At 32.9% G+C, this 15,955-nt stretch overlaps 1 protein-coding gene across 4 annotated transcripts; it reads right to left on the bottom strand.

Moving 5' to 3' along the window:
• Positions 1-5,820: 5,820 nt before the first annotated feature.
• LOC141711405 (QWRF motif-containing protein 2-like) lies at positions 5,821-14,196 on the bottom strand. Of its 4 annotated transcripts, none has more exons than XM_074513832.1 (6): positions 12,367-14,195; positions 10,189-10,308; positions 9,078-9,194; positions 8,899-8,988; positions 6,965-7,072; positions 5,821-6,234 (listed from the first exon to the last, which is right to left on the bottom strand). In XM_074513832.1, the coding sequence occupies exons 1-6, from the start codon at positions 13,819-13,821 to the stop codon at positions 6,181-6,183; spliced, it is 1,944 nt and encodes a 647-aa protein (XP_074369933.1). In that variant the 5' UTR covers positions 13,822-14,195; the 3' UTR covers positions 5,821-6,180. The 4 variants fall into 4 exon arrangements, with proteins under 4 accessions (XP_074369933.1, XP_074369932.1, XP_074369934.1 ...); XM_074513831.1 differs by having other exon boundaries at positions 6,965-7,075; XM_074513833.1 differs by lacking the exon at positions 5,821-6,234 and having other exon boundaries at positions 8,899-8,984; positions 12,367-14,196.
• Between the last annotated feature and the right edge of the window lie 1,759 nt (positions 14,197-15,955).

Raw genomic sequence — 15,955 nt, forward strand, 5'->3', positions numbered from 1 at the left:
TTTATGTTTTAAATTAATAAATGATACATTTTAGGGGTGAGCGCGGTGCGGGCGGTGCGGTTTTTTCCTCAAACCGCACATGCGGTTTGCTCAAATTTCCAAACCGCAACTGCACCGCGTACCCTCGAAAATCGCATAAACCACACCACGAAAATGTGGTGCGGTGTCGTTCGGTTCACTGTGGTTTATACTTTACAAGTTCAAAAAAATTAAATAAATACAAAACTTAAATTTAATCAAATTTCCGAAAATAGTTTTAGTCAATCAGAATGCAACATCTTTGTTCACTAGTATAAATACTTGGATTTTGGTTTTCCTAGTGAAGAAATACAAACAAGAGATTGTGTAGTCTCTTTTTTATTTGACAGAAGATCGTGTGGTCCATTTGAATTCCTTAATGAATTTAACATATAATTCTAACTCAATAAGGATGATATGACCATGTGGTGAAATTCAGTTTAACTAAGAATATAAAATGGTTGTTTATGTTACCCGATAGGAATATAAGTGTATGTATATATATATATACATACACTTATATTTCTGAAATGCGGTTCAAACCGCACCGTACCGCAATATTTAATATATTATATATATATATATAAAACTACAACCCGCACCGCACCGCGCGGTTTATTAAAAATTCAAACCGCAACACGAAAATTAAAAACCGCGTTTTGCGGTGTGGTTTGGTGCGGTGCGGGCGGGTTTTGCGGTTTGTGCGGGTTTGTGCGGTTTTCTGCTTACCCTAATACATTTAATTCATTTTTAATGCAATTTTCGGTTTTGTTTACTGGTTTTATTATGATTAACATGAAATAAATATGACTTTTCGTTTATTTTTCCTGTGTCCCCACACTCATATCCCCGTACTACTATATTTGTCGAATTCTTATATCCACGCATTACGCACTCGTACTCTCGCAATGCGTGTTCTTGCTTCCTATTCTTGCTTCCTAGCACACATTGTATTCATAATTAGTTACTTCTTTTTTCTTTTTTTCTTTTGTTATGAATTTGTAATCGGCAATGCATGATTTACTACTATACTAGTAAAATCTTTATCTTGACACGAATGATTTAGTAATATCAGTAAGTAATAATAGTAAGTCTTCCTCTAATGAGAATAATATCTATGAGCTAGCTAGCACCAATATTGTTGCACAGCTGTTGATATCTTGGTTTTAAGATAAATCGATGAAGATCCATCGAAACTAAAAGTAAACCCTGAAAGTAGTGGATCTGGAAGCCATGTGCAGTAATGCACTTAAAAAAAACGGCTAAATACAACCGGTTCAAAACCGGTTGTATTTGTGCGGTTGTATTTAGCCTTATTTTCTTGTAGTGAATGGGATTCAGATTACATGAACTAATTAACCATCCCAACTACCAGAAACACACCATAGATTGCGCCGATTCTTAAGGTTAAGATCCCTACGCGTCTGAATATGACTAGCTTATGTTATATTAAATGGAGTATATAATTTAATTAATTAATTAACTAGTACATGATTTAGAATACTTGCCCAATCTCAAATAAAATTTAAAACTTTTACTCAAGACTGATGATCAATGTAGTGTAAAAGTAAATTAATTAATAATGTTTATTAGCAAATTAATGACTTAAATTTTCTTTTTTTTTGGATGATAAGTTCAAATTAACTTGTTAATAAAATTATATAAGTTAATGAGATAGGCATACGCGAATAACAAACTGCGTCATAATACCTACTTAAAAAGAGGAAAAGTATCCTCTTGGTTACATGTTCGAATCCATGGGAGGAGAATTTATGATTATGCTTCCTGAGTCAGAGTGTGTCGCTTAAATTCGGTTTATCTTGGTTCACGTGATTTGCAGGCTATTGCATGAGCCCGTAGGGTTTACACATTGCGCACCCGAAGGGTAGCGGCTGCGGGTTACCTACGATAAAAAAATATATATATTCAACAAAAAACTTATTATGCAGATCAAAACACTTATATTGATTATCTTTTGTATTCTCCTGAAAACTCAACCGCTTCATAAATTAGGTATCCCCTTCGAATTTCGAATGTCAAAATCATCGAATGACATATATAAACATGTGTTGATTATATATTATTAAGATGCATTTGATTTTTTGACAAAAAAATAGATACACTTGATTTAAAAAAATTATTAATGGATAACTAATTAGTTTTATTACTGGATAAGTAATTTACATTTTTCTATAAAATGGCGCGCATCCGAATTACTTCTAAAGATAAGTATAGATAAGTATATATGTGATTGTGTTCAAGAGTTTAATTCATTTCTAACAATATAAAAACATGCAATAAAATATAGTGTCTGATGTGTTTAAAATCCCGAATGCAACACCGCCCATGGCACGATCACCATTGCTGAAACTAAAAAACCTACAGCGCTGAAATTTCATTGATGGAATATTGGGGACAACAAGGGATCACCAGTTCTAAATTATTAGATTTTGTTGGGGGTTTAAATAATTAAATAAATAATTTTACGAGACTTCACATAGAGTTGCTAGGGTTAGGGCTTCCGAGTCTTTTGCAGCTCTTGAGCATAAACAAGAGTTCTGATCAGATGAACTAATTAACTGACAGCTACTTGAAACTACCAAAGGACACGTAGAGTACGTACAATATATGAGCACACGTTTTCAACTTCTTATTCCTTTTTATTTCTTAATTAATTAAATAAAATAATTCAACAAGTATACCAGTAGTACTATTTATGTTTATATGAACTCACCTAGTACAAGATTAAAAGTTGGGGAGATAATTAGGTTGTACTAGAAGAATACAAACATTTTTTGCTATCAAATTTGATAAAAATGATAGAGGTTTTATTGTATATATTAAGATTTTAGTTGCAATATTAGTCAAAATGTATTTATTTATTTTTTTATCGTAGCTAACCCGCAGCCGCTACCCTTCGGACGCGGGTGCGCATTGAGTAAATTTTACGGGCTCACGCAACTCCGTAAGCTGTAAAACTACAACTGTGGTTCACCTGGAGTGTGGAAAGAATTCCCCAGGCCCAAAAATCGAACCTAAAAATATGCATGGTTTGTGATTAAATAATACTTGATGATAAAGAGGATTTTACGTTAAAGCTGAAATATTAAAAATTCTAGTCTAGTCATTTCATAATTCGATTATTCAGTTCACAACAGTTAAATATATAAAATTAAAATGAGTAAAAATGTTAGATACACTACAAGAAAAAGCGGTATTTTTTCACGGGAATTTTAATTCTACCGAATTCTGTCGATTAAAACATCCGTTGCAATTACATCCGTGAGATTAAGTTTTACAACTGAAATCCGTAATATTAAATATCCGTCGAACTAAATTTGAAATATACCACGGATTTTGTCCCGTGAAAATAACCCGTTTTTCTTGTAGTGATATAATATCCTAGAATTTAATATTGTAAGAGATGTAAATTTTGAATCATAGTACAGCTAACTAGTGTTTAATCCTGAATTGATGTTTCGATTATTTTAAAAATATTTTTCCAAGATCCAACCGTATGGATGTCAATAGATATATGTATATAAGTGATATAACCAAAATTTCATATCAAAATAATTTTATTTGGTTTGTCATTTTAACAGTCAAGCATCAGTTTGACTTGTACAACTAACTAGTATTTAATCCTGAATTGATATTTCGATTATTTTAAAAATATTTTTCAACGATCCAACCATATGGATTTCAATAGATATATATTAGTGATATAACCAAAATTTCTATCAAAATAAATTTATTTGGTTTGTCATTTCAAGTATCAGTTTGACTTGTGCATCTAACTAGTGTTTATTCCTGAATTGGTGTTTTTGGGGTGAAGGACAAATTTAGCTTATTTTTACATAAAATTGACAAAAATAACCAATTTCTGAAAAGTTGGCCAACTTTAGCCGATTGGATACCCAACTGTCAGTGTCAGTGGAGTATCCACTTTATACAAGATACCCAACTGGCAGTGGAGTATCCCATATATGAAATACCCAACTACCAGTGGAGTATCTTATACAAATTGGGATACCCAACTGACAGTGGAGTATTCAATCGGCCAAAATTGGCCACTTTTTTCAGAATGACTATTTTTGTTAAATTTTTTCAAAAATCGGCTATTTTTGTCATTTTTTCATGTTTTTGATTATTTTAAAAATATTTTATAACGATCCAACCGTATGGATTTTAATAGATATATATTAGTGATCCTAGAATTTAATATCGTAAGAGATGTAAATTTGAGTACTATATCAATAATAACATATTAAAATATCATTTACGATGTATAATAATAAAAATAACATCACATAGATCATAGACTAGCAAATATTTCAAATTTAGTTAGAGAATTAAAATTATTGGCACTCATGACACATGCATGAGATATTTAATATTTTGACGGAACAGAAATATATAACTCATGGCATTGGTTTTTCAAATTCCATTGTCATATAAAAATAATTAAAAGTGGAGACATTAAAGACCTAGTCATATATGATGCCTCCAACATAATTTATTTTTTTGTTGACTTAAAAATGAATTATTATCTGTATATATTATATATAAAATATGGAGAGGGGAAGAGGTATATGAAGTCTAAACTATTAAATTTTTATAATTATTAAATAATAATAATTTATAGTTTATTTGTAACATAATTTTGGAGACAATTGGTTGATTATATTATTTGTTGGATTGGCAGTGAGTTAAATATAGTGTTTTGGAAAGCATGCATTACAAAAATAATAGTTTAGTGTACGTCAACAAATATAGTATTTTTATACTGCATAATCGGTCAACATCGAGTTATAATAACGAGCAAAAATAAATTATAATGTTTTTTTAAATTTATATGAATGAGAGCCACTATGGGAAGAGAAAGAAATCATCAACATGCCAACCGAGATCAACTTTGACAATTTGAGAGGTTCTGTTTTTTATTTAACTACTCCTCGTACCCATTTATCTGTCATATTTGACTTTTTGCGGTTAAATTGACCCAACTTTGACTGAAAATTGCACATATTATATTATCAAAATATTTATAAAAATTATATCATTAGAAAGTATGTTCAATTTATTTTAATATATATTTTTCAGTTTTTAAAATAATAAAAATAATGAGTTTATATTTATGATCAAAGTTGAATCAATTTGATTATCAAAAGTTCGACAGATAAATTGGATCGGAGGGAGTAATAATTAGCATATCAAGAAACTGAAAGCGTTCGACAGACTCGGAAACCAACATCTTAAAGCAATACTGTAAACGGGATGGAATTGAAAAAAAAAGTACGGAAAAAAGAAATGAATGATTCTAAATTATTTTAGCGGATGGATTTTGATGCACAAACAGATTCAAGAATAATATTATTATAATATCAAAAATATTTTTATATATAAAACCTAAATTCGATTATCCCCTAATTTATATAATCCAAATTCGATCTCATTTCACGTACAAAAGGAAAATGCTAGAGCCCCAATTATTATTATAAAGATTGTTCCCAAATGTTTTATAACTTTCCTAATAATAATATGGCACAAGTATTGTTATACAAATTGTTCCCAAATGTTATATAACTTTCCTAATAATAATATGACGCACATTTATGCGCCCACGAATTCGATTTCGACAGTGTTACATCATTTTGTAACTATTTTGGTACAAATTTGAACAACTTTGCATATATTCCTCTTCATTCTGTATACCCAGCATGTCAAGTATACCGAAATTCATTCTAACTAATATTTCTTCTGACCATTGTTGTTTTCAAAATATAGATAAAAGTCGGTTGCTAAGAAATTTTAATTTGATAAAATTAGATCAAGATTAGCTTGTAGACACAGGTGATACTAGGGTTGAAATCCCAAACATACAGATATATACACATTTTTTGGAACCTATGAAGCACATACTTGTGCAATCTGATACATAATCACAAGACAGCTTTCCTACCATCTATCGATACAGAGTACTTACTGTATACGACCCTTGCCTTTTGATCCAGCAGCAATCAGTAATTAACTACCAAAAAACCAAAACTATTTGACGTCGAGTATCTTGGCTTGTGTTGATTCAATGGCTCGGGAAATAAAGGAATCTGACGTGATGTTAGAACTTCGAGTAAGTAGTCATTACATCTCTCCTGTAAAGGTTTAGGGAACTCCTTTTAGTTGAAGTATATGCGTTCTCAGGCTGCAATCTTTCACCTGTTCAATACAGGAAGGAGTTAGTGTAGTTAGCTAAGTAGTACGGTAAACCTTTCTAAGTCATCTTTTAACAATCAGACGAGCACTCTTCTAAAACTAGAATCAAACCACATTTTGAAGTCTGATGATTGCGCTTCAGACTGGGTGTTTAAACCAAGGAGGGGAGAGGAGGTGGAGAGGGGGGAGGTATTAAAGACACTCAGAATCTACATTATGTTAATCAGTTTGTTTTCTAGCTTAGATGTCTCCAACAAATTTAAAATTTTAGATTGCAGACTACTTTTCACCAAAAATTAATCACAATGCAGAGCGCAAGCATAAACCTAACTTTCCTATGGACATTCATAAACCTAACTTAGTAACAGAAGAATCCTATCAATCGCACGCGCGCACACAAAAAAGAACATAGAGGGTCGAAGTTCATTTCAAATTTGATCATGCATCTTGAAAGCCATATACAGAGAATTACAAAAGCCATATACAGAGAGTAGAGTTGGTAAAACGTAAGCTAAATCGAACAAGGAACTTCATTATACTTGAACACTTAATTATAACTGAATCATCATATATAAATGGTATGTTAAATTCTTAAAGACACATGTAGTTGCCTAAAATAGTATAAATGGTATTTTCTCCCCTAATTTCCTCTTACCAGATTCAACTAAAGCATTATGTGAAAAAATAACTTATTGCAACTTATTTTGCAAAACACGAAAGAAAATATTTTTACCTGCATGGCTGTCAATGTAGACAACAAATCTCTGCACTGATCGAGTGAAGCACGCTCATCAGAGGTTACACTCGCGAGTTCTGATGCCAACGAGTTAGCATGTTCAACCTGCTAATCACAAACAGCAACGGATTTAATTATAGCTAATAAAATATTTCTGAGGTGAAACTAAATTCTATAACATTAATCATTATTTTATTTAATACATGGATTATGCTCATCATCCCAAAGCTAAAAATGTTTGCAATAATTTCTTAAATATAGCATAAGAACTTACAGCACAAAAACAAAAGATACAATTCCAAACTATATTAAATGTATGCAAGAAATTATATTTTCTTCCAAGGCAAGATTTAAATAGCTGCAATTTTGGCCTGATGGAAAGACATGTCCAAGACGAACCAAAAACTTTGTACTGGCTAAACTGACATATAGCTCTAGTTCAGATGGGGAAACAGGACTGCAGCTTTCTGACCACACTTCACAGTAATTGAGCTTCTAGAAAGAATGCTAAAGTGACCCTGGGCAACATCAACATTTACTTACAATAAACTAATGCAGATACCACACTAGCAGGACATGCAATCTAATCATTCTCAGAATATTAATACAGGTAACAGTGAATACCCATTAACCCTAACGATGTTTATGTTACTTTTTAACATGGAACTAGAGAGAAGAGAAGTTGACAAAAAAATGATTTTATACAAGTCTGAAAAAAAACTCACACAACTCTCAGCCCCATCCTTTCTCTTTCCTTCACATTAAAACTTACAAACACAGCAAAGTACATGAAAAGTTTTGAAAACTTTAAAGGTAGGACAAGATAAGAATTAAGAAGTATGAAGGAAACTACAGGGGAGAGCAAAATGAAGGACATGCAAGGAGGCAAAAGTGAAGATAAAATATAAAATTAAGATAACAAAATGTGTAAACGACTAAACGATATGAACCCTGGTAAGATATAAACATCTATGTTGGCACATTTGGAGGAATGAAACTTGGCTTGAATTGTGGAATGGGAAAAATTAAAAATGGATTGTACGCATATATATCAACATGGTAGCACAAATTTCGTTACATTCCAACCCCAAAGATATGCAACCTTAGCCTTGCAATCTTCTATTTTTTGCGGGTTCCAACAAGCCTCCAGTCTCTTCATCAGCTTTTCTAGCATTTTTAAGCCTGTCATGAATCATTTTTCCCACTCCACAAATTAAGGTTTTCTCATAATTTGACTCAGGTCATGATTGGTCTCGCTATTCTGTCTCTAATATTCTTCTCAAAAGCACCATGTGATCCTCCATTTACATCAATTTCAGAGAGTACACAAAAGAAATCATGACAGAATACTTGCCTTTTGTCTATTACAACACAAGAATAACTAGGTGTGCTCCTGCATGTTATATCTAGGAGTCATTATGATCTACGACCTACGTCTAACTTCCAAGTGGGATGAGTTACTTTTGCTCTTCCTAATTTTTTTGCAATATGTTGACCCTTCTGGTTTAAGAGTAACATCATCACAGGATACTTTCCTATCCTCCTCAAACAATACAAAACCTTAGCTCCATATTATGCATTTCTACTACAAAATTCCAATACAAACTACGGTCCACAACTCTACGGTTGAAGGTAAGTTATGGAAAATGCATAAAACAGGTGCACTTTAGGATTTTATCAGAGTAGGAAGGACAACGCGGAGCACTGACATCAAAATATAAAATCAAGCTTCATGGGTTGCTGAAAACTCTCTGCTGCATACTTTTGAACATATAATGGTGAGTTGGTGAGTTACATTCTTCCTATTTTCATATATTGATTAGTCAACTTCAATATATTACCAAAAAATAATTATTTTTTAGCCTCAAAATGATTTTTACAACTATAACAATGAATAATAATAAAATATAATATACATAGATATATATAACCTTTGTTTGTAAATGGCAGATCGAAGATGCCATCCGTTGCATTACATCAACTGCTGAACAGATTGCATCTTCCAAATTGTAAATATCTGCCTGCAGAGAAGGGAAAAAATAAATCAGCGTTTATATGGGAAGCTAAAAATGCATCATAGATGTCAATCACTTAGCATATTAGTGCATACCTTTGCGCCACCAACTATGGGAAGGCGGAGAGTACCGGCCTCCAGAGCTTCAATAGCCCCACAAAGGGAACTAGAATGATCCTCCTCTGTAAGATCCCAGTTCTCCAAACATGGCATCTGCATTCATTAGATGGTCGTGTAAAGAATCTCTCATTTTTGGTAGTTGGCATATATTATATAACTGGGGTTTTGGGGGGGGGAACAAATTCTAGACCTCTTCTAGCACTACCATGGTCACCACTCGGGAATCCTTGATTTTCAAATTTCTAATACTGATAACACATTTTCCTAGTAAATATAGGAAAGGTAGTCCGTCTGGGCCGGTTCTCGTGAGACTACTGGTATATTATACATTTTCACACTGTAAGAAAACTTGGCTTGACACTACATGTGTATCATACATATAACATTGCAAATCAAAAGTCTATTAATGTTTTTTTATCTTTACATGTCTTTGCCAGTCCTAACAAATTCAATTTAGCTACAGACTTTTATCCCAATCAAATTTTGTTGAAAAACCTAAGATAGTACATGGATGCATTTAATTCAGTTACCCAAATTTTTTAAGCCTAAAAAACACCTGTAATTGTAAAGAGTAATACATTTCAGCTCAACATATTTATAAAATCGTTTTTAAAACTAAGAATTATACAAAAAGCACTGTCCTATTTAAGCCAGGTGTTCATGCACTGCGGAAGGGACATTGAAGCCAGTAAACAATAAAACTAATAATCAGCTGCACTCTCCTGTTTAATAAGAAAAAGATGATCTATGGTTGACCTCGCGAAACTTACATGAGGTTATGTGTTTCTTGCATATAAAATATACGATATTATATTTGTAAATTCACACTCAGATGTGGAATTACAAGTGTACCCTTATATTGTTGCACTTCAAATGCTTATAACCTCAGTAATTACCTGAGGATGACCTCAGGCACATCAAACTCTTTAATAAATTTAGGCCTTTACTCTTTATACAATTAAAATGTACAAGGATAACAAAACAGTGCAAGGAAAAACATCAACTTGTATTTAAGAATAAAATTAAGGAAGCAAGCTACAAATAGTATAATGCAAAAGAAGCTTAAATAAGAAAATCATAATCTTACCTGTCCTTTAAGGATGGAATGCGTCTTTAGATTTTGCCGTAGCAGTTGTAACTCATTTCTTTTGGATTTGACAGAATTCCGCATTCTAGCAGTGGTCAACCACGCATTATATAAGCTTTTCTGATACAAAGAAAACACTTTTTAGATGACATCTATGTCCACAAGTCAATATGATCCACTTCGTTTGTGTTACCACCAGACTACTGAAACTCCTGAAAAGATAGAAACTAGCGATTCTCCCCAATTATTTTGGAAATAGAACTTATCTATACATCAAAAAAAAAAAATTATTTCTGGTACATTGTTACTATTTCTCTTACATGGTGCATTTGCATTTTTAATATCAGTTACAGAGCTTCCTGATTTCATGGATGTTTTGATTGCAAAAATCTTCATCTTAGTTTTTTTTGGATTTTATTGTTTTGAATCATAGTATGGCAGCTGACCACAAGTCAAACCGCAATTATGCAGTTTATTGTTTGGCTATGGTCGGAAGTTATAAAAAAACCACAAGTTGTGGTTCGGTTTTTATCTTTCACCCTCCAACTGTATAAAACCAAACCGTTCACATCCTTTGAGCAACTCCAATTCTAGATGTAAAATGGATATAATCATTGCTATAAAATGGCACCCAAAAACATTTTTTGTTTGCTAATATAGGACTAGAACTATAGTAATAGTTTCATTTTGCAACCAAATAATTCAAAATATAACTAATTTTCTGTCTCTCTCTCTCACACACTCTCCCAAGTTTCATTTTAAGTACACCAACTTGCATCTCATTTATGGTTAACTAAAGATGTGGCTACATTCACATATATATCCTTTGTTGTGAATTTAGAACCAATTACGATTTACACATTAATGCATATCTGCATCCAATTATGCAACTCCTATAGAGTTGTGTTTTTCTACAATTGATTCCAAATTATAGCATTGCAACTAAATTTGGCAATGCGACTTGCTCTTGAATAAATATTTAAAAAGTAGTTTTAGTTTGAAGACCAATGACATCACTTATCATGGTCCTATACCCCGTGTTTAATCAATCATTAATGATGTATGTTAATTTACATTACCTTTTGCTATCATTCTTAATTCTAGAATTGCTAGTTTGTATAATAATATTATCTTTTCCTATTGGATTAATAATTTTCAAAAGTTAAACAATTATTAAATTTATGCTATTTTTTAAAATTATACAAGTATACAGATGATACTGATGTGGACAGAACATGGAAGCCCCCCACGAGCGACCAAATTCATGGATGGCCTAGGTATACGTATAGAGTGAAAATTGGTTGAGAAATCAAAATAATCCATTAAACCTTCACAAAAAAGTTACAAGTAGAAGATGCATAGTCTATTTTCTCTCATCTAGTTCACAAATACCGCAATCAACACAACAAAAATACTGCTATCGACACAACAAAAGCAATAACTACTGATTTTCAGATGAAGGGGTCAATTACCAGCTCCTCAAAATTGTCAACTGAGTCTGTACACTCGTACATGTTATGAGCTTCAGAACTATAACTCCAGATCGTAAGTAAATACTAAGGCTGTGTCCAATTTGAAAGAATGGAAGGAATAAAAAATTATGAACAAAATTTATGGAGAACAAAGGAGTTAGGGAAGAATAGTGAGCATACGTAAGACAGTAAAAAATTTCTATGATGAAGATTGTAGGAAAAATGAGGAAGATGGGGAATGGAGTATTCCTTCCAAAAATGGTGAGTTAGGGTTATATTTAAAATTGCTTGAAAAGGAATGAATGAAGGAATAAAAAATATTATAATATTCCAAAATAGGTACAAATCTCATTCTATTCTCCCCAATTTTATTCCATTCAAGTCACAGCCATATAAGAATATAAGTACACAACAATATTAAAGCAAACGTCTTGTCAAAAGGCGAAGAAAGAGCAAATGTGAATGGTACAAAGTGAATTTGATTGCTGCATCAATATATCAATAATTCAATATCCATTCATATAAAAAAACAAGCTATATATATCCAAGTTATCTGCAGAATATAATAGTTTGGACAACTGAAGATGGAGAATCAAATCCAAAGCATGCTATGGAATATGCATCAAACATAAACATTTTTGTTGATTTATAACAGAGACAAGAATATATATAAAAATTTAGTTAAAAGTTTAAATACAAACTGTACCTCAGCTATTCCTTTCTTGACCACCATGACAGCATCTGCTCTAGCATTTGCAAACCTCCACTGCAGCTGCTGATTGTATAGAAGCCTCAGCTGGTGTGCATCAACTATACGATTTTCACCCACCTTCCCTCTTCGTGCATCAGCAGCAAAGCTGAGAATTGAAGATGTGGAGCTCAAGCTAGACAATGGTGTGCTTGCTACTCCATTTCTCACTCGAGACGGACTTGTCCCCCTCATTGGAGATGAGTTGGAAGATGCCATGCTTCTACTTGGGGAGGCAGGCCGAACAGCACCTCTAAGAGGAGATGATAATCCCCTGCTAGCCGATACTCCTCTGGGCGATGATAATGGACTATCAATCATCAGTTTCTTTGTTCCATGTAACTTAGGAGGGACAGGAGGTACCATGCCCACAGTCCTCAATCCCGAATTCTTGCGTGCAGGGGAACCTGGTTGCTCAGGAAACCGCCTAATACGGCTAGCAGTCTCCTGCCATACCCTAGCAGGGACAACTATACCACGTTGCACTCCCCTTTCACATTCCTGTACACCACCTACATTCTCTGAAGAAACACTCGAACCATCCGAAACAACATGATCACAAATCTCCTCAGTTGATCTACTACTACCTAGATCAACACTTTCACCCATTCTCAAATGCATCAATTTTGATTCCGCACTAACTTTACTAAACCTCTCATCCGGCATCGATTTCTGCAAAGCCCTAACCACACTCCCAGATCCACCCAATTTCGCCCTCTCACTCGTAAAATCCACACTCCTACTCAGCATATTCTCATTCGTCAACCTCCCCGGCCATCTCCGCTTCTCACTCGCCTTCGAATTCTCCCTCTGATCCCTCACAGGCGTAACCCCTCCCTTCCTCCTCTCCGGAGTCCCTTTCCTCACACTACTCAAATTCGCCATCACCGGACTCTCCTTTGTCCTACCAACACTTCTTAAAGCCGAATCGCCTTGAACCGGACTCTCCTTTGTCCTACCAACACTTCTCAAAGCCGAATCGCCTTGAAAGGATACCGACAAGCTCCGTTTCGAATTCACCAGCATCTTCGCAGCCTGCGAAATCTCTCTACCGGGCGTCACAGGCCTCGGAGTCGCTACTCTCCTAACTCTCTCAACCGACTGAGACCTCGGCGTACTCACAACATTTCCATTTCTCGGTACCATCGGCGATGGAAATCGCCGCGGTGTCGAATTAGTCGAATACGAAGACGAATACGATGAATTAGACGACGACGTAGTAGATGTAGTAGTAGTAGTAGTAGATGAAGAAACAGACGATAGATACCTCGACGAGACTTCACGTGATTTCGGCCGGCGAACTCCATTGTTATCGGCTTCCGACGGTAACAACGGCGGTCTCTTAGGGTTCTGCGGTGCCGGAATCTTCGAATTAACCTTCCGATTAGGTGTCGTCACTGTACCGACCATCATATTTCACATCTCTTCCTCGATTTCTGTAATTTTAACCCTAATTTTCCCCAATATAACACAATCATATGTGTATAGATAGAGAGCGAGAGAGAGATTATTCGTAGAGAGAGAAGTGAAGGACTTGTAAGAAATTGGAGTGTGTAGAGAGGGGAGAGAGAGGGAGGGAGGGAAAGAGAGAGAGAGATTTAGCGAGAGAGATGATTTGTAGAGAGAGAAAAGAAGGAATAATAGGAAACTGGAGTGCGGAGAGAGGAGAGAGGAGAGAGAGACGCCGGAATTGTAACGGTCGCGAAATTCCGGCGGTGAAAAGCGGCGGAGGAGAGAGATTTGTAGGCGAGATTTGGGAGTACAAAGCAAGTAAGAGACTACTGGAATTTATTTTATTATTTTATATATATTCATATTCATGATCTTTTATAAAGCATATACATGCACTTTCTTTCAAAAATATTAATTATATATACAGTAAAAATGTAAAATTATTATATTTATTTATTAAATTTAACAATATAAAATTATGCTATATAAAAAAATTTGAAATTATCTGACAGATGTTATGCATTTTTCAAATACTTATTTGAACGAAATTTTTTCACAAATACACAAATGTATTTACCCAATAAGGGGATTTATCAAGCATATCGATATTTTCAAATTTAACTTTAAAATACGGTAAAAGTACAAATTTATTTTAAAAATATGATAAATATTGCATATGAGGGTGTGGATGAGATTATTTGAAATTACATATAAGAAGGTTGTAAATAGTATATTTTATGTTACATATGATATTGCACTGTATTTGTGAAAATATTTTCTAAAATTTTATATATTTTTGAAAAAACTCTCTCATATTGTGTCAAAAAATATATTAAAATAAACAAAATTAATATATTCTTTTGTCGAAATAAAATATTTTGAAGTATCCAGTGAATAGAAAAGTATAGACCGGTAGAGTATTAATTTTTTTAAGTTGATGAGGTGTTATAAATTGGTAATAAATCTAAGTTGAGAAATTTGAATTTAGATTTTAAATTTTGTTTTAGATTTTAAATTTTGTTTTGTGATGACGTGGGTGGTTGGGAGTGGATTTTGGAAGAGTAACACGCGCGAGGGGAGGAGAGTGAAGTGCACGTAGAAATGTTTTGTACGAAAAGGTGGCCCATGAAACGGGGAAGACATGCGATGCGAAACAAGGAACGGGATGTTGGCTTTTTTATCATTCGTGATTATTAAATTTAATCGATTTTTTAAAATCGTCGATAAATTACTCAAAAATTAGTTAAAAAAAATTCTAAATTGATTAATTCCTGATAAATCACAAATTAATATATCTACCAAATAATTTTAATTTCCGAAATTTATAATCACGATACTATCTCGTTTTTAGTAGATTTGAATTAAATTCTTCTTAAGTTGATTCAACGCTTCATTTATGAAAAAATCTTTCTTAATCCAAAAGAAGTTATCAAAAACTTTTAAGAATAAAAGAGAAAATATCATTCTGAAAAAATAAGAGAAAATATCATATTCATAAATTTGAGACTGAAATATATACCCATGAAAACTACAAATTGAATAAAAAATGTGCACCGTGTAACGTGTGAAAAAGTTATGATGGTTAAAAATAGGACCACAATAAATCATAATTGCAACATATCACATATTATGGATAATTATAATATGAATATTCATTTTTTAATTATTGATTTAATTTTGTTTTAAACAAGATATGAGCCAATATTTAATTTTTCTTTTTCTAACGGGATAGTTTGTGATCTACCGAATCGAATTAAATATGTTCCACTAATATTATAATATATATATATATATAATTTCTATTATATAATGATCATTATTCAAAATATATATATATCATATTATAAATACACTAAATTATCAAGAATTACAAACTTAGGTATACCGTATATGATATATAATAAATATAATTCTTTGAAAATAAATAAAATTCGCATTGAAAATAGTTGACCACTTCTCACTTGTGACTAATAAAACATTTGATTTTAACTAAATGTAAAAAACATTAGAAAAATATTTTGTTTAATTATAAAACCAAAATACTTTAAAATATAATATATGCGCAAAAACCAAACTAAATTACTATTGTGAAAAG

The sequence above is a fragment of the Apium graveolens genome, chromosome 3 (assembly GCF_009905375.1).
Source record: "Apium graveolens cultivar Ventura chromosome 3, ASM990537v1, whole genome shotgun sequence".
In the NCBI taxonomy this organism is placed as follows: Eukaryota; Viridiplantae; Streptophyta; class Magnoliopsida; order Apiales; family Apiaceae; genus Apium; species Apium graveolens.